General features: G+C 37.6%; 1 protein-coding gene and 1 long non-coding RNA gene across 2 annotated transcripts; both read right to left on the reverse strand.

Annotated features, from left to right (window-relative positions):
• Window positions 1-458: 458 nt before the first annotated feature.
• On the reverse strand, window positions 459-8,111 carry nfs1 (NFS1 cysteine desulfurase). Its single transcript, XM_060858061.1, has 14 exons — window positions 8,017-8,111; window positions 7,815-7,932; window positions 6,102-6,179; window positions 5,775-5,890; window positions 4,391-4,474; window positions 4,051-4,203; window positions 3,840-3,933; window positions 3,543-3,677; window positions 3,239-3,396; window positions 3,037-3,142; window positions 1,329-1,410; window positions 1,136-1,219; window positions 964-1,053; window positions 459-873 (listed from the first exon to the last, which is right to left on the reverse strand). The coding sequence occupies exons 2-14, from the start codon at window positions 7,924-7,926 to the stop codon at window positions 810-812; spliced, it is 1,356 nt and encodes a 451-aa protein (XP_060714044.1). The 5' UTR covers window positions 7,927-7,932; window positions 8,017-8,111; the 3' UTR covers window positions 459-809.
• Window positions 8,112-11,839: 3,728 nt separating this feature from the next.
• Window positions 11,840-18,996, reverse strand: LOC132837997 (uncharacterized). The gene is made up of 2 exons (XR_009647595.1): window positions 18,297-18,996; window positions 11,840-12,307 (listed from the first exon to the last, which is right to left on the reverse strand). It is a non-coding gene; the product is annotated as an uncharacterized LOC132837997 (long non-coding RNA).
• Window positions 18,997-20,470: the final 1,474 nt, after the last annotated feature.

A 20,470-nucleotide genomic window follows, 5' to 3' on the forward strand; every position in this document is an offset into this window, starting at 1 on the left:
AACGAAAGCCACACTTCAGTCTGTGTGTACTGAATTTATAAAATAGACAAAATAGATAAAGGTTTCACTATGAGTTTAATTACTGAAATAAATTAACTTTTCCACAACATTCTAATTTATTGAGATGCACCTGTACATGCTTCATTATATAAAAATACCAGTTGCTTCTAAAGAAAAAAGAGGAAGTTTCTTCTTAGAAGAAGAATCAAATCAAGTACTGGCTATGTACCTAAATCTTTTAAAGTATCTGTTATAAAGTCCTGATCTTGACCACTGTCAAATTGTCATTTTTGTTAGTCTTGGGATTCTTCCCAAGGTGATGTTCTGCCAGGCCTGCCAGTATTGCAGGTGTCTTCAGTTCCTGCTAGTTCTTTGGTCGTTTCACTTTCGGCAAGTGAAATGCAAGGTCAACTGGATTCAGATAAAGTGACTGACTTAATTAAAAAAAAATCCAGACATAAAAAAAAATGTAATTTATTTTGAACAACAAATTTATAACAGATGACATGGTAGAGAATACAAATGGAGGATAGGCAAAGCTAAACATACAATAGTGTACTGAGAAAGAGAACATGAATGATATGAAAACACCTACATAACAAAAACACACATTACCCTATTCTATACTGATAAAACAAATTCCAAGAGGAATTTCCTGTTGAACCTCTACTCAAAAACACTGAAGTCTGAAGTGTAAATATTTAGTTTGAATAGTATACCTAGGACGTCTCTCATAACTTGATAAATTATTGTTTTTTCTTGACAATTTAGATAATTTCTTCAGCAATCATTTCATCCGGTCAGGCTCTTCAGTGTTGTGTCCATTTGATACTTTTCAGATCAATGCCCTCCTGCACCATCTCCCACAAAGGACTATAAAATAAAAACTACAGGCATCAACTACAACTGCTACAGGCATTATTATTAAATTTCAGCACTAAGAAAACGTAGAGGTAAAATTACCTCATCTCCCGCAGACGCTGAACCTGTTGAATGCACTTCTTTGCTGTGTAGTCCACTTCCTCCTCTGTAGTAAAGCGCCCAATTCCAAACCTGCACAGAGATGAAACCTGCAGTTATCTTAAGCCATGTGGACACTAATTAGCATATTAAAAACTTCAAACCTAATGCCTACCGGATTGAGGAATGGGCAAGATCCTCATCTGTTCCTATTGCTCTCAGTACGTAGGAAGGTTCTAAAGAAGCAGAAGTGCATGCACTACAAACAAGAAACTACTCTTAGTTACAGTTGCAAATCACAACTTCTAAAAGTCAAAGTAACACACAACTCTATTTTAAGATTTATCATTATCTGAGTAATAACTGACCTCCCAGAAGAAAGTGCAACATCTTTTAAGGCCATCAGTAGACTTTCTCCCTCAACATAAGCAAATGATAAATTGACACATCCTAAAGGGTGAGAGAAAAGTGTCACACATCAAAATAATATTCACCAGAAAATATATAGTCCCCTCCAAATGTTTTGGAATGACATGGCCAATTATTTTGTTTTTGACATGAGTTTAAGATACAAGGAGGAGTATATGATAGATGAAATTTCAGCTTTCATTTCCTTATATTTAAATCTAGAGATGTTAAATAACTTTGCCACTGTTAGAATCTGTTAAAACATAGCTGTCGCTTTCACCATCTTGCAGGCATTACTGGCCCTTCTGTGTCAAAAGATTATGGGCCACATACTGGTTATGCATCCAATTTAGAACATTACATAACCTCACCTGATTTTAAAAAGATGATTTTACAAGAATAAGGGGGTTTTTACACCTGGTCACTTCATGCGTTTTCTGTGATACGATAGCTATCCGATCGTAAAAAGACCAGGTCTAAATGCCCTCCGAAACGATTTCGAGATGGATATAAATCCAATCGCTCAAACCACTTCAGGAGGTGGTCTGGGATGCATTTCAGATGAAACTGGACAGGTGTAAATGCATGTGGTTGTTCAAGCCACATATGTCAGCGCTATAATCCTCCCAAACGAAAGTGCGTCACTCGCAAATCGTGCATCGCGCCAGAAAGAAACGTTTTCCCACCAGTGCTGGCTCCGATCTTTCACCCAGGTGTCTCGTTGGGTCTTAAAATGCACTGCTGCCGCCAGCGAAAACGCAGCAAACAGTAAATGCTGTTTTTTGTAGCAACCGCACACACCAAAGTGTGTTCCATTTCAATTACCCTGGAAAGGAGGTAAAATATATTTGCATTTTGGGTGGGAGTAGAAAGATCAGCTTGATATCCGATTCGCCGAGACGCATTTATGTGGCCTAATGTAAACGGAACAGTTTTAACAAATCAGATCAGAGAAAGCACATGAAGTGACCAGGGTTAAAAAGGCCCTAAGGTGCATCCATTTTGTTGCATCAACATCATCTAGGCACTTTTATTGCAGAATTTTAAACTTGTAGCATTGGAATTACCATCATAATGCACCCTGAAGTAGCAGTAACAAAAGAAACTTGATTAAAACTGACAAAGATATGTTGATGTGACTATAATTAGATTATATTAATAGAATTCTTAGAATGTTGTATGCATATGCAAGTCATCAAGGATTAACTTGGACAAAATATCTGTGAAAGACTCCATGGTTTCAATTATGAGCAGCTGGGATTATGAGCAGCTGTTGCAGTTGCATAATTATTATAGTTCACATTCAAGTTAAGTTCTACTAATTCAATAATCCTCCATTACACAACTAAAAAATATTTGGCCACATGTATAAACAATTATAAATCAAGGCATGTCAGCCTCTTGTGTGAAAATTGTAAGAAAAGTTACATTTTCTTCAAAATTTGATGATGATAACTTTTCCTATCTAGAAGAGCTAGATTTTCCTTTTTTTTCCCCCCAGACTTCCGAATTGTGTTGAATTCATCTCTACCTTTTTGCTCAGTTTGCCTGGTGGGTACATGCAATTCATTTACTGTAACCTGTATTTCAAAGCAATTTCTGCAATGTTTCCATGCTCAGACCTTTGTGAGAAGCTTACCTGATCGCTGACAAATACTTATGTCTAACCTGGGTATCTGTGTTCAGGGTCTCCATTCATCACAACATCAGGAAGCTCAGCTATTATCTTCTGAACAAGGCGATTAGCAAGAAGGGAGACTCGGGCAAGGTCATACTGGAAAAAAAGAGGGATTTTTAGGCTTATCATTAGGTGTGCATACTAAGTCTACTTAACACAAAATACTGCTGAGGAGTAACTGTTAGATTCTACCTCCATTTCTTGCTGGGCAATCTCACAGGCAGTGCCAAGACCCACAACCAGAGGAGTGGGAACAGTGCCTGAGCGCAGGCCTCTTTCCTGACCACCTCCACTCTGTAACGGCTCAATACGTACTCTAGGCCTCCTCCTTACATACAGAGCACCAACACCTAGTAATTTACAAAAATCAAAACTTACCTATTATAAAATAGTTTTAATAGTTTCTTAACTATTATAAAAATTGGTTTAGTCTCCAATCTTTATTAAATAAAAAAAATAATCTTTATTGAACAAAAAAGGAAACATCCCATTTTACCTTTGGGGCCATATATTTTGTGCCCACTAATTGACATTAAATCCACGTTCAAGGAATAGACATTGATGGGAATTTTTCCAATTGCCTGGGCTGCATCAGTGTGGAAGAACACATTCTTGGACCGACAGATATGACCTAAGAGAAGAAACATTGGCCAAATAGGAAGGCAATGAACTGGTTGCATAGTTTCAGAGTTATACATGTACAGTATAATTGGCAGTAGCTGTGTACAAGTGGACTCCCATGAGATCCAATAAAACTTTTTTTTCATGAGACTTGGCAGATAAGTGCAATTACCTATTTCTTTGATTGGTTGTTTGACTCCAATCTCATTGTTAACAGTCATCACAGATACCAAGCTTGTATCAGAACATATTGTTTCCTCTAATTGCTGAAAGAAAAAAAAAAAAAAAAAAAAGGATAATGCAATAAAATTACCAATAAAATTTTTTTTCTTATGTACTAACGTATATATACAAACGTATCCAAATTCATCTGTGCATCACACCTGGAGGTCAATCAAGCCATTGTTTTTTACAGGCAAGTATGTTACTTTAAATCCCTCAGCCTCTAGGACACGACAGGAGTCTAGTACACACTTGTGTTCTGTCTGTGTGGTGATGATGTGTTTCTTCTTAGCTTTATAAAAACGAGCCACACCCTGAAGTCAAACAAGCAGGTTAAAAATTTCTCTGCATATTACGAATTGCAATGATACTAAACATTACTGGAAAGTCATAGAAAATCTGGTTCATTATATGCATAATGGATATGATATTTTATGCTCATTTTAAATCAATGGTCAGTGTATGGCAACACTTCTTTCTGCAAAATATGAAAGCACTTACTTTAATGGACATATTGTTAGACTCTGTGGCACCACTGGTAAACACAATTTCTCGTGGATCGGCACCAATAAGAACTGCTACTTGCTGGTGGGAAATTAAACAATAGTAAACAATAATTTACATAATAAAATTTGGTTTACATAAGCAATAGCAAATTATAAAGATGCATACAAACTGAAGCCAAGAAAAGCATTAATTTCACCAATTACCATTCAATACATTATTTCTGTTAAATGTGAATCTTCTAGAAATGTTTTCTCCTTTTGCAAATATTTCCATAACATTTTAAATCACAAAATGTTTGACACAGATTTGTGAATGAGGGAAGCTACAGAAAATAATGATATGCTGTATTTGTCACTGCAGTCTCTATCAAATGACTAATTGCCCATGCCTTTCACTCAGCTTTCAGTATTTTTTTGTTGAAAATTATAATTACATTCTTTATGTTCCTTTTTTTTTTTTACCTAGAAAAGTATTCACTTTCCCTGTTAAATGCACCTCATCCAAAGATCTCAGAATTATTTAACCCAAACTAGAGGATGCTTTATGTATGGAGCTGTGAAAAAACTATTAATTCATTCTTTTATTTAAAAAAAAAAAAAAAAAAAAAAAAAAAAAAAAATTAGGAATATCAAAAGGTGGATTCTGTGTGCTACCAATTAGAAATTTTTTTAGGAGTCACATTCATACAAACCATGTTTGAATTAATATGGTGCTTGTTATTTATTTTCTTTTAGCCATTTTGAGATGCTAAACTTGCATATTTCAGCAGTTAAAATAAGTAAAACTGTCCCTTTCCAGCTTCCTCCCTGAAATATGTGCTTCAAATCACATACTCAAGTATTATTCCAGATCATTATTGAGTAATAACAATAACCCTTTCCTTGGAATTAATCCAGCCATCAATTTATCCGTCATTATCACCAAAAGGTCTGCTTTGCATACAAGTCCGCTGGATTTTTTTTTTCAAAATATAGCATGTCAAAATTGAATCAGCAAAAATTCAATGTGCGCCTGGAGCTTCCCAAAAACATCTTAAAAGCCCTAGTTCAAGGAAAGTTGAGAAACATTTCTGAGTATAGAAAACCATCTGAAGTTCAGTGCAGCAAGAGAAAATGTTAAACATTTATGCAAGTAAAAACAAGAATATATAAGTGGGCTGCAATCAGTTGATTGAATATTGTGTTTTACTCCTCGAAGCAAGGCACTCTGCTCTTAACTAAGGACACTGTTGCAAAAACTGGTTACCTGTTGGCAAAGAAAGCATTTCTTCTTGCTGTATTTTGAAAGTACAATTACATCAGGTATTTTTTTTTGTTTTGGTACCACAACTATCCACAGACATGTTCAATAAAAGAGTGAGGAAAATTTATTTTTGTACTTTTCTTGCTTTTTCCATAGCACTCTCACTTTCCCACCCATAAGCATGAGTCCTGGAGTGTGGATTGCCATAGTAGTTCATTTGGTAGGGGAGCATGGCATCCAAGACTCGTGGGTCCTGTAAAGACAGACAAACTATATTATCCATCACAACAAGGACAACTAAACAGCACTTTTGGTCATATACAATAACTACTGTGGTGTTTTTCAGATGTTTTGCCACAGACAGCAGATATTAATTCACCACAAAATTTCAATATTTCTTGTAAGATTTTAGTTAATTCTAATGCATACTTCTCAAGAATATATTCTGGTAATTAAATACTTCCCATAGGTGTTGTCGCCTGAAAGTCCATGTAGAGCGGACGCATTTCATTTTTCTCCAGTTCCCTACGTTTGATCCCTTCTGTGGGAGCAGTGAGAGTAAAAGTAAAACTAATATATATATACTATATATGATATGGACTATCATAGCATACCAGAATGGCACAATGAAGCAAAACATAAAAAAAAAAAAAAAAAAAAAAAAGAAAGAAAGAAAAAAAAAAAAAGGAAATAGTTCCAGTTCAAATGTTTGCATACCTTTAGTTATTAATATTGTGTATTACCCCCTTTAAAATAATTAATGCTACAGTCTTTTCTAATAATTGTGAATGAGGTCCTTAATTCTCTCATTTGGTATAGCTGCCAGTTCCTATACATTTGAGATCTCCCCAAAGTGTCTCAATGATATTGAGGTCACGAGACATGATGGCCACTCCAGAACCTTCACCGTTTTCTGCTTTAGCCATTGAAGGGTCAACTTTGCCTTGTACTTTGTATCATTGTCATGCTGGAACATCCAAGAGCATCCCATGCACAGCTTTCTTGCTGTAGACTGCAAATTTCCTGCCAGTTTTTTCTGCTAACATGCTGCATTCATTTCACCATCAATTTTTACTAACTTCCCCGTGCCACTGGAGCTAACACAGCCCCAAAACAGAAGATATCCACCACCATGCATTACAGTGGGGATGGTGTACTTTTCACTGTAGGCCTTCTTGACTCCTCTCCAAACATAGTGTTTATAGTTGTGATCATAAAGTTTAATTTTGGACTCATCACTCCAAGTTCTCTGTTCCAGAAGCTGTGAGGCTTGTCTAGGTGCTTTCTGGCATACTGAAGGCAGGCCTTCCTGTGGCATGGATGCAGTAACAGCTTTCCCTGGCAACTTGATATTGTAGGTCATTTGTGTTCAAGTACCTCCTTATAGGCAGTAGTAGGGGAAATCTTTCTCGGTCTACCTGACCGTGACAGTATAAACAGAACCTCTTAATTTCCAACTATTTATCAGAGTTTGTACAGTACTGATTGGCATTTTCAAGTGTTTTTATATCCTTTTACTGCTTTAAAAACTTAAACTACCTTATTACACAGGTCCATTGGCAGTTCTTTTGTCTTCACCATGGTGCAGTATCCAGCCAAGTCAGTACATCGCCGCATAAGCTGAGAAACTCACTATTTATGCACAGACACTAATTACAATTTCAATGAGTCACAGGTGTGGAAACTTCCCTTTAACAGCCATTTAAGCCTGTGTGTCAACCTGTGTTTATATTTAAAAGATATGTAAGCTTTTTATCGGGGTTTTGTTTGGTGATTTCAATTATCGTTAGATTTTAGAAAGGAGTCAAACAACTATATGTGATAATTAATGACTTCACGTGACCACTATCCTTAAATAATTATCAGTCATTTTCCAAATAAATGGCAATGTTTATCCATTTCTTTCAGGGTATGCAAACTTTTGAGCACATATACACACACACAAAACTGTCTAGTGTTTAATTTGTATTACGTAACGTTGCACACATTTACGATCTAGCGCATAAGTAGCCCAAGTTCGTTAAACAACTTGGGAAGCCAACCAATGTTAGAGCTACTAGCTAGCAAAAGGTTAGCAAACACGCACTGCATAAATACATCTGCGTCATGGAGAGAAACAGGAAATCACAATTGCCAAAATATATTGGACGAAACACCCAGCAAAAGCTAACATTACCTCTGTGTTTGTGTGAAGCACTGAAAGAAGTTTGTGTAGAATTCATTCGAAGGCTGGATGAAATCCCACGTACAGAGCCCGAAAGCGCCTTCACAACAGTCTGACTTATCATCTTGGTCTAAGAAATGATAACCGGGTTTAGAAGGTGCTTTAGAAATCGGGTTTTCAATAATCGTTTGCAATTAGTTATAAATAATTTTACCTTCACTGCGGTAGCTTCAATAGGAAACCTCTTAATAACTGCACACTGTAGAGGGACCTTTTAAGCAGTGTGTACAGTAGGAAGTGGCTCTGTAGGAGACAGAAGAGCAGCGCAACACAGATGTGGGCGGGTTCCGTCTAGTCATACACACTCTGATTTGATACATTTTATATATGTGGGTGGGATTTAAATAGCGTACACAAAACACGTTGGTTTTGGGGTAAAATCTTGTCTAATGGAAATATAAGATTTCGAACGGCGAAACATTCTACCTTTTAGTGTTCCCTGTATTACGTCACAGCTAATAAATATGATGATGATGATGATGATGATGATGATGATTATTAGGGTTCAAGCGCGAAGCGCTGGAAACCTATTGTTTTTGTTAGGATTATTATTATTATTATTATTATTATTATTATTATTATTCCGCCCTAGAAACGATCGTGCAGCCCAAACCTTAAGGCATAGAGAGCTCAAACTTGGTCAGATGGTAGTACTGGTCACAGTTACTCAGGACTCTTGTCCCCGTAACCCCAAAACCCCTATGTCCAAATCTCAAGTGCTTTATATCATTGGAATCCTTGGCTCATGACTTAAAAAACGTATATCTCCGATTTCATTTTCGCCATTAAATTTTTTCGCTATAGTGCATTTTGTCTGAAACCTACTTTTGCTAACTAGTCCTAGGTTTTTCGCCTGGTCGAGACCAATCCAGTGCAGTAATATTCTCTGGAGTCTCAATGTCAATAATCTTCAAAAAAAAAGTCGAAATTTTGATTCAGGGTCCTTAAGGGGCCCCAAAACGTTTGGACTGTGTGGAGCCAGTTTTACTAAAATGTCAATAACTCAAGAACTAAATGAGCTATCAACACCAAACCTGGGACACGTGTGAAAGAGGTCAAACTGATTGTTTGTTCTTGTTCTCTCTCTCTCTCTTTGCTCCACTATCTATCTTTTCAGATCCCTACCATTGGACATCTGTCAATCTTCATTATCCTGTGTGACATCACAGTCTGAACACGGTTCTAGAATCAGTGCTCTCAGTGTTCTAGAATTAGTGCTCTCCTCCAAGCACATTCAGCTTCAATTAGAGGGCTCTATTGTTGTTCATTCGGTTTTAGTATGTCAGACTGTTCATGTATCCCAATTTCTTAGTTATTTTGTGTATGTGACTTGCGGGTCACTTTGTGTATGTGACTTGCGGGTCACTTTGTGTATGTGACTTGCGGGTCACTTTGTGTATGTGATTTGCCGGTCACTCGTTCTGCATCTGGATGCTTGTGTTTCTGCGCTTTATGGATATGACTTTGTTTATTTTAGGGAAAACTGGACAGGTGAGTATTCACATGACATATATTGTGCAACACGTTGGTAAGCTTTTCTGTATTGGAGACACTAGGTTAGGAGCGGGTGCTGTACGGGCTGTAACTTGTGGGTCACTTTGTGTATGTGAAAATCCTTTAAGGCCTTAAACTCCCTAAAGGCCTTAAACGCTTGAACCTGGGAAATGCTGCTTGTAGCTTTAATTATTATTATTATTATTATTATTATTATTATTATTATTATTTCAAACTTCCTCAACGTCTTCAACCATGATGTGCTCCGTATTCCAAATCCAGTAGGTGGCGGAAAATATACATTACAATCGGTTTGCCAACCTCCATAAAAACAACAGAAGAATTAGTTGTCGTCACAGCAACTCATATATATATATACGTATACACTAGATGTCGCCTTGGGTACGGCAGTACATTGGAACGAATGCGTCAATAGAGCCGCCATCTTGGTACAGGGGACCCCCTCCTCATAATGCATCAGCGTCAATGTAGGCAAAGAAATAAAATCACCATAAATCATCATGAATGCGATTTTCTAGTTTTTTTTTTTGGTTCGTTCCAAAGGTCAGACATGTATTTATCATTAAGTCCAGAGAAAATTTAAGGTTTTGATATTAGATAATCTACTTTTTCAAAATATATTCATAATGCATAGTGCTAGTAGGTGTAAGTTTATTACTTACATTCTTCCACTTGAGTAAACTTCAAATGAACAATTGCTACTTACCTTAGCCTACTGCATGCAACACTGCTACAATGGTGTGACTATATGTTATTTTAAACATTTAAATTGTATTGGTTTATTAAATATGATAATAAACAAAGCAATTTGCAGGTGGAAGCAAATCACAAATTTGAGAGGTACATAATGTGAAAGGTAGATAGTTGAGGTGCCAAAGACCGTTCAATCTTTTCTTTATTCCTGTCCCACAATACTTTTGCCACATTAAATAAGTATGTACTAAAGTCACATGAACAAAAAAAAAAAACAAAGTTTGACTTTGAGGCTGAACTTGTGTGTTACACTGCCACGCTAACTGGCGACATCCTTCCAGGACTGTCAGCTGAGTTAACCATTTTTAAAACTAAGTGTTTAGTATCCCTGCAACAACACGACCTTACACAGTTTCTTCCTTAGACTTTTGCTCTGCAGTTGCAGAGTATGAACCTTTGCGACATGGTGTTGTCTCAACTTATGAAAGGCACAGACAACCAGTGAAATTAAGCTAAAGTGATGGTTGTCTATGCCATCTTGAGTCTCAACAATGTGATCACGAAGACCAAATATGTCATATTATACATTTTTTTTAAATTAACATACGATAAAAAAAATCCAAACCCTTTTCAGGCATAATTTGATTAAATATGTACTTAAGTGAAGTAACTTGATAAAAGAGCATTCTGCTTGTGTTAAGTCCAGGACAATCTAATAAAATATGTTTGACCGATAAGGGAATCTTACCAAACATACATAAAGTTGGGTTTTCACCTTTAAGCAAAAAAGCAGGGGTCAAATTTTAATTTCCTTATTAAGAGCTTCGGAATCTACAAACATTGTCGGCTTTCCTAACTGTCAAAAATTAATGGGTAACTAGCATGGATTAGCTGCGGTCGTTAACCAAGGACTGAAACAAACCAATGTAACCACAAATATAATTTCCTAACATTCAATATCATAAAGCACATTCTCACTTGTGAAATGTAATCCCTTGCTGTCTGGTTTTTATATTTCGTTCGTTTGAACAACCAAACGCAGCACAGAAGTCCGGCATCGTCTATGCATTTGACGTACAAGACACCTGTACAAAGATGCCGGCGGTTTTGACGCATTTTAGGACCCCAAGGCGACATCTAGTATAGATATCTATGATAGCAACTAAGGCGGTACTTCCTGGGGTACAAGACTGGGGCTCTGCATTGGTATGGCGGTACTGAGTTATCTGTGGTGTTACTCTTTGGTTCACTCCAAAGAAATCAGAGCGAAAATACAATTCATATGTCATAAGCATTATGTCTCGTTCCCACTTCCATTTAGCTGTCTTATTTGTGGATTTCTTATATATAGAAAAATCCTTTCTCTAAGACCCACTTTATAGAATACAACAACCAAAAATCACACACATATATATATATATATATATATATATATATATATATATATATATATATATATATATATATATATATATTAACCACACCTTTTTATGAAATATGAAATGGTCTCAAATGGCAAGTTAACAAGGTTTGTCACATTATTTAAAAAAAACATCTGGATTATGTTTTAGAACAGTCAGTTCAAATTGCTATTATATTTCTGAATCTTAACTGCAATTGATCATTCCCCACCTGTTGTGATTGTGCACTACAACTAAATGATGCTTGTTTCACACATTACTTTGAATTGGATTCATAAAGAAGAAATAGGGCAGGCTCTGTTATTATAAAGGAGACTGACTGTTATTGTAAAGGAGACTGACTGTGTGTTAGAATCCATATGCAGAGATTTATTAAGAAAGGGGTAGGCTGAGAATCGTGGTCAGATAAACAGGCAGTGGTTCAATAACAGGTAGGTTTTCCGTAGAGCAAACAATTCCAAATCATAATCCAAATAACAAGGTGAAGAACAGGCAATAAAACATGCACGTGGCATACAAGACAGAATGTGGGAAAACACTCGGTAAGGACAGTGGTAAGCTGGCAATACTTCGCAACGTTAAACACTTCAGATGGCTTTTAACAGGTGGCTACAGGAAGTAGAGAGAGGAAGAGCAAAGTCAATACTTGGGCGATGGCGCCCTCTTGAGGTCGGATGAATGGATGGCCGATGTTACAGTTACAGTATTGGACTGAGAATGTGCTTGGTGCAATCTTGGTTGTGTAGCACATTCAGTCTACAAGTGTGGAGCCCTTTGGTGAAACCAGAATAGGGGAGTGTTGTCCTCACAGGCTGTCTGAAAGAGAAGGCACAGAATAACAGTGTTAGTCTGGCTGTTAGCCACATTTACCTCTCTGGTGTGCCGGTCTTTGTCAGGCTCTCTCCACTACTGGTAGAAGCTGAATGAAGACACCCGCACTCCTGATTAGTCCGGGGTGCCCACACACTGCCTCGCACAGCTTCTTCAGCACTGCATTTGAAGATGAGCAAGAAGAATTTTGGTGGGTGGCTACACAGGATCTGCCACCACAATATCAGGCACAGGCACATACCAGTTATTTCAATGTTGGACAGGAGTATTACTGCATGGCCTCAACCTTCTTTTTCTGTGGCTTTAGGAGTCATCTATTGATGCATAACCCAGGTAATTTACCTTAGTCAGCCCAAGGTGGCACTTATTTGGGTTCACCATCAGTTCTGCATTTCTTAGACTCTCTAAAGCCTGCTCCATGTGGTGCAGATTTCCCTGAGCAGCTGGTCACATTTGGATGGGGCCAAAGCATACTACAGCATCAGACATTGCCTTTGCTAATTTACAAACCTCTACAATATTACTCTTTGTAATCTCCGAATGACAAAGACGTAGTTTGTTAGGTCCTATGTGAAAAATGACCTTTGAGTACATATGCTTGCCTAAGACCCTAAGATCACCTGCTATGTTTGGTGCCCTGACTCCCAGAATACACTCAACCAGTGCTACTGGAGCCCCTAAATGCCTAGCTAATTTCACATGACTTAAGATGGAGTCTCCTATAACCACAGCTCTTTCAGGTTTCTCAGCAGGTGCTTCACTGAGGAGAGCAAACCTGTTATACATGTGAAGTGAAGAGGAGTGGTTCTCCCATTGGCAAGCCTTAGTGTTAGCTTTGGCTTTGAGACTATGCCGCCAAGTCATCACCCATTTGCCCCACTGTGAGGGCTACTAACTCTGCCTAAGGCATCCATATTTTCCCCTACAGAAACTACACTACTATTGCTATCACTAATTCACTTTAGTGTCTGGATGCGCACCTCTAAAACTAAAATCTTCTCCGTCAGAGAGCTAACTAAAATACACTTATCACAAGTAAAATTAATGCTAATAATGGAGGAAGAATTACTAATCATCCTGAAACTCTCACACTGGACAAGCTGAAAGTTTGTCATAATTAATGATTACGTACCTTTGACTTGAATCAGATTGGAATATTATAAAGATCCAAAGAGCATTTCCTCCACTAGCTGTTTAAAGACAAGAAACAAAAAAAAGTCTCCCAAAGAAGAGGAATAAAATTAACTGGAATAGAAAAGTAAAGAATTTAATAAATGAAATTGACAACGGGGGGCACGGTGGCTTAGTGGTTAGCATGTTCGCCTCACACCTCCAGGGTCGGGGTTCGATTCCCGCCTCCACCTTGTGTGTGTGGAGTTTGCATGTTCTCCCTGTGCCTCGGGGGTTTCCTCCGGGTACTCCGGTTTCCTCCCCCGGTCCAAAGACATGCATGGTAGGTTGATTGACATCTCTGGAAAATTGTCCCTAGTGTGTGGTTGCGTGAGTGAATGAGAGTGTGTGTGTGCCCTGCGATGGGTTGGCACTCCGTCCAGGGTGTATCCTGCCTTGATGCCCAATGACGCCTGAGATAGGCACAGGCTCCCCGTGACCCGAGGTAGTTCGGATAAGCGGTAGAAGATGAATGAATGAATGAAATTGACAACGTAAAATATTAACCAAAAACAAAAAAAAAACTATAATTTAAACGGCAAGACAAGCACGAAACCGCGGCAAATGATTCAAAAACAGGAAGTGACGTCTACTTTGACGTCTACTTCGTCTACAAAATACTTTGTTGCCTTACTTGAGTAGAAATTTTGAGTATCTATACATTAATGGAGTAATTATTTTTTAGCAGACTTTTTACTTCTACTTTTTACATTTTCATGCAATTATCTGTACTTTCTACTCCTTACATTTTAAAAATAGCCTGTTACTCCTATTTCATTACGGCTCGTCATCATTCAAAAAATCTATCAAGATAAATTGTGCCATCCGGATTGAGTGAATTTGATTATGGTTGGATGAGAAGTATAAACATATACCATTCCGACACCCTATTGGTTTGTACGCGACCCATCGCACCTGCACATGACACAAATCACGTCACACTTCAGTTACCACAACGCTGGACATAGCAGACGGAGCCAAGTACGAAGATGTCCGTGGCAGAGGTACACAACTCAAACTCAATGTCTCAACAACCAAGCACCAGCACCAATGAGCAAGTTGGTAGCCAGGAAGACCAACCAACCCCAACCCTAATACAGCCCATGGCTGTACCTGGAAGAATTGTTTGAAATGGTTGGATGGAAAAATAAGTCATTGCGAATGCGCTGTAAGCTAGGAGCACCCAACTGCCGCGAGCTAATGGCTTTCAAAATCTCACCATCAAATTTGAAAAAGCACATCGAGGTAAGCTGAAATTTTGTTATCAGTCAATTATTAACAAATTTGAAATTCGACTTCAGCCAAACGTTATCTGAGCTTAAATTATTGCTACATTTCTAAGTTAATTGTGCAAAACTATAGTTTTTGTTATTATCAGTTGATTATTGACAATATTGTAGTGCCCTAGTAACAGTAATATAGTAATAAATTTGCGATGTTCGATATGGCAAACATGGGTACATGCCAATGGTTTGCTTGCTACCAGTGGGCTATGATTCAACATTGCAAATTAGTTTGGTATTTGAAATTCAACTTTAACCAAATGTTATCTGAGCTTATATTGTTACTATATATTTGTTAGTTAATTGTGCAAAGCTATAATCCACAGCTGGTTGATAAGCTATCTATTAAAAGATAGTCATGATAATGTCTGTGTATGAGAGTGCACGCACACGCCTGTATGGGGCCCAATGGGTCCTTGTAAAGAGGTAATAGACCCAACTATTAGCCAAATGCTGTTTAAAATGATTTTACTGCTAATTTTCAGTCATGCCAACAGCTGCTTGTGGTCCTAAAACACCTTTAAAGGGATATTTCGCCCAAAAATAAAAATTGTCATCATTTTCTCATCATGTTTTAAATCTGTATGAATTTTTTTTATTCTGATGAACTTCTTTTCCTCCTTGAAGAAGACCGGCCTTCTTGAAATGACCCAGCAGTTGTATGCATACCTGGGGTGCCCAGGAGACAGAGTAGAGGTACTGAAGTCCTTCCCAGCTGTGTGCCAGCTATCAGTCATTATGGCTGTGATGTGGCACACACAGTTCAGATTAAATAAAGACACAATACAGTTTGGTACGTTCTTTATTTTGTATTTGTTTTACTTTTGAAGCAGGCACATGAAAGGTGCACATTCCATGGTGACTGCTAGCAACATCCAAAGTAAGGCGGAATCAATAAATGTTTGTGTATTAATGTGAAGGTTTGTCTTACCGATTCAGGAAAGGCCTAATAGGGAGTGGCCCGCGAACAGGAAGCCAGTTTTATAGCATCCTGAAGGGGAGGAGTCACCTGATCAAGCATGCAAGGATTACAAATGTCTTGTATGTACATATTTTGGTGATTTGTTAAAGGATAATGCCTTTGATTACAGGTAGATTTTATAAGTGATCAGATCTGTGAAGTGTAAAATAATGTTGCTAACATATGGAGTGTTATGATTGGTCCGTTTGAATATGAAGGGAGGGGACCAGGTTGATAAAGACAAAGGAAATGTTGCAGAGGGGAGGGGGTGTTTGTTGGAACAGTAGCCAACAATTTAGTTATTCTCTTTTGTGTTTTGTTGAGTGAGTTGTACTTTGAATAGTTTATTTATTTATTTATTTATTAATTAATTTGTTTTTGTTAAATTTTGATTTTCCATGGAGATTTTGCTTTGGCTTCTTTCACACCTGTTTGAAAATGGTGGCTCATGTAAATAAAAAGACACTTCCTTGGATTTTTTCCAGAGTTTTGCCATTTCCTTTTCTGCTAGTTAGCCCCGGCATCGACCATCTTACCACAATGGCCTTTAGAAATATGTTTTTGAGGAGGTGGGGTAGTGCACAATAGGCCCCTGTGGCACAGCCTAAGCGTTTGTCCTTAATGACATTTTTTCCTTGCATTACTTTTATACTTTTAAAGTAGTTTTGAACCAGTACTTTTACACTTTTACTTGAGCAAAAAGATTGAGTTGATACTTCAACATTTACAGAAGTCTTTTTAAACCCTAGTATCTATACTTCTACCTGAGTAATGAATGTGGATACTTTTGACACCACTGGACATCTCCAACAGGAAGTGACGTGTTGAAAAAGGAATAATCAAAACCACCTATACAATACATAACGTCCTCAAGGTATATGGCTGCATAGTGCTGGTGTGGTTTCGACACAATGTCATTAGCTGCTTGAACATCGCTGGGGGAAAACCCTGTTGCTACCAAGACAATCAGGTTGACCATCAGGGGCGAGGGCTACCTGCCAGTAGCCTTTAATTCGATCCAAGGTAGAAATAATTCTGTTGGTACTCTAGGACCTGATAAGGCTGGTGTTGCAATGCTCAACCAGTCCATCTGTCTGTGGGTGGTAGATTGACATATTTGGGTGCTTAACCTGCAACATATGACACAGATCACACATTAGGCAATGTGTAAGGAGTAGCTTATTCTGTGATGGTGGCTAAAGAGGGGTTTCAGCTCTTTTGCAATATTACGGGAGATGGCCTTCTTCAGGATACCAGGTTACCAGGTTTTAACTGTTACTTTAGGGGAGAGTGGGGCACAACATTGTAACTGACTTCATTTGATAGTTTCCACATATGCTGGTATAAAATAAATAAATAAATTTAAAAAAAAAAACTCCCTTATATAGTGGTTGCAATACCAACATTTAAAAAAAAAAAAAAAAAAAGATATCAAAGGAAGATGATTTTACCTTAGCAAGTAAAATTTCAAAGATTTTCACCTCTGTGTTTACTGATCATATAAAACATGGCAAATTTTCTATCATTTTAATCTATAATCTTTCAATTATAATACATATTATAATTCTACATAGTCTCTAAATGCTTATATAGTCTGCAAAATTAAGTAGTACGATCCAATTCTCAGATTTGCATAGATGGCACGTTGTCACACTGTGTTAAAACATGTCCCACTATATTATTCCATGCAGTTAGCCAAGTAAATTTGTGACGGTAGTTGGCCTTAAAAAGTTGGGTTAGGGCGCCACGGGTAAAAACCACCACGATTATTAAATTAGATTCAACGTCAGAGACACCACACATAAGAATGACTGTCAACTCTATTATATGTATGTAGAGCAAGGAACCACAAGAAAGTCAAGTTCAAAGTTTTATATTCCAATTTAATTCCAATCATAAGAATTCAGTACATTCAACTCAAATGGAAAGAAAAGAAAACAAAGTGAAAAATAAATAACAACTATTAAATTCAAGCCCAGATACATTTAACTTTTAATTACCTCAGCAGTGAATGAGTTACAAAAAAAAATAAATCCACAAATAATTCCAATAATTTGATGCAATGTAACATCTTACGCAGGAAAAATAAATGAAGGAACATGCAACGCATAAGAGCAAAAACAGGCATAAAAAAAAGGAAAAAAAAAAATCTGCATCCAAATCTCAACAAAAGAGGAAAACAAAATGCTTACTATGTCACTTATGGACTAATGAGTCTGAAACGTAAATCAACACACAATATTTATAACATAATCCGGCAACTCGAGCGCCAAAATAAACACCAAAGGAAAAGAAATCCTCCCTACACACAAAATCCTCCTCAAAACATACTAATGTCACACATAATGATGCCCTGAATTAGCGTCTCAACCACAACATACACCGGATTGGAAAAAAAGCTCTCTCACACGCGCCATTGGCACGCAACACGGCAACTCGCTCTCATCACAACTTCCCGATACGTTACGAATTCAATGAGGGAACCATATTCCTCAAAATAAGGGTCGAAAGCATTAAAAAAGCAGGAAAGACTGCCGCATTAAATGTAACATTAACCTACCTGTTAATGCAACGCAGCAACAAAAGCCATAAGCCGCCTTCACACTGCACACGACAAACGACCGCAGATAAACCGGAAATCATTCATTTCCTATGGAGAGTTGCAAGGTCGCTGCGTGAGGTACCGACCACCTGCGGATCCGTAATTTGCGGATCCGTAATTTTCGGATCCGATTTGAGCGTTGGATCCGTTAAAAAAATGTAACTTGTGCGACTACACCGCATCCGATATGCCGACCGGATGTGATGTATTCTAATGTTGTCCTATCAGGTTCGTGTGCGCGAGATGATAAGAATTATTGAAAAGTATTAATATTAACTTTAGTAATTTTTAAACTTTACCAAAAACAATCTTTTTGTTTTAAATACATTGTTATTGATAAAAAAAAGTAATAAATTATTAATATTTATATTGTATTATTTTTAATGTTGTGTCCATGTTTCCTCAAAAATTATTCACGGTCTTTCTGGATTTATTGTTGTGTTGATTGTTTGTATTTACTCCTTCGTTAATTAATTCCTTCATTCACCATGATAAATGGAGGGAGAATACAGGCTCTTGCTTTTACTCTCTTTTACTGGAGACGCAAAGAAAACATTGCAAATCAGTGTGTATAAAACACCACCTGACTCGGAGAAAAAGTCTCGGTGAGTATCACCTTTTAGTGCAAGAGTTGCGCCTTAATGGAGAACATTTTTTTCACGATCATCTAGTAATGGGTTTTCCGAGACCGCGAGAATTAACTTCTCTCCCATGTTGACGTCTACACGATTATATTGCATATTCCGTGCGACTGTCACTAGGGGGCGAAATCCGACAGTCGTGTCCGTTTGTCGTGTGCAGTGTGAAGGCGGCTATACTCACAAGCCCTCCGCTAGCGGGCATGACCGGAAATAACCTGCACCTGACAACAAAGGATAGAGAGCGCACGAGAGAGGCCCGAGAGATGCAATCACACTTCCTTAAATACTTCCTACCTGGTTCCCCGTATATACGTTCAACAGCGCCACCCCCGTACGGAATAGGAAAAACACATTGACGACTGTCACAAATTAACACAATTTACTTTTACCGTTTTAGTTACTGCAGTATGATAAACAGTCCAAGAATAACAGAGTGTGGTGTATCTGCAGGACATTAAGTAATGAGATGCACGTCATTACCTTTAGATAGCATCTGTTATGAACCAGAGGAGGGTTAAACAGTAAAAGGATCATGTATGCATGTATAAAATTAATTCACAGGTTAAATACACACAAATAATTAAGCAATAATTAAGTAAATAAAAAAGCCACCTTTGCTTCCTGTTGTTTTATAAGCTATTTATTTTTTTGTGATATATTTATAATTTAATAAATTAATTTAATTAAATACATTTAAAAAATATTTTTTCATCTTATTCTTTTTAATAAAAAAAAAATTTAGTTGTTAGTGGAAGATTTTAATGTGTCATATGGTTGTTACAACATTCCCTCATGACCTTTCTTCGTTCTAGCTAAATAATGAAAAAAAGGGTTTATTTATAATTGATTATTGCTTGGAGGGCACGGTGGCTTAGTGGTTAGCATGTTCGCCTCACACCTCCATGGTTGGGGGTTCGATTCCCGCCTCCACCTTGTGTGTGTGGAGTTTGCATGTTCTCCCCGTGCCTCGGGGGTTTCCTCCGGGTACTCCGGTTTCCTCCCCTGGTCCAAAGACATGCATGGTAGGTTGATTGGCATCTCTGGTAAATTGTCCGTAGTGTGTGATTGCGTGAGTGAATGAGAGTGTGTGTGTGTGTGTGTGCCATGTGATGGGTTGGCACTCCATCCAGGGTGTATCCTGCCTTGATGCCCGATGACACCTGAGATAGGCACAGGCTCCCCGTGACCCGAGGTAGTTCGGATAAGCGGTAGAAGATGAATGAATGATTATTGCTTTTGTTGTAATGCAACATCAAATATGATCAAATCAACTATATCATATTATATTAGTATTGAATTTTCTTTGCAATGAAATGACAAACTGTATGGTTGCATAATAAATATAACTTGAATCAGTAAATAAGTGTACTTTTTCCATGTTTTGTTTTGTATATCAATAAAGATACAACATAACATAAAATCTACATACAAAATGCATAATTACCTCCAAAAAAGAAGCAAGTGTGACAGAGTATCCAGTTGTATTCTTTT

Source organism: Tachysurus vachellii, chromosome 22 (genome assembly GCF_030014155.1).
Source record: "Tachysurus vachellii isolate PV-2020 chromosome 22, HZAU_Pvac_v1, whole genome shotgun sequence".
Classification (NCBI taxonomy): Eukaryota; Metazoa; Chordata; class Actinopteri; order Siluriformes; family Bagridae; genus Tachysurus; species Tachysurus vachellii.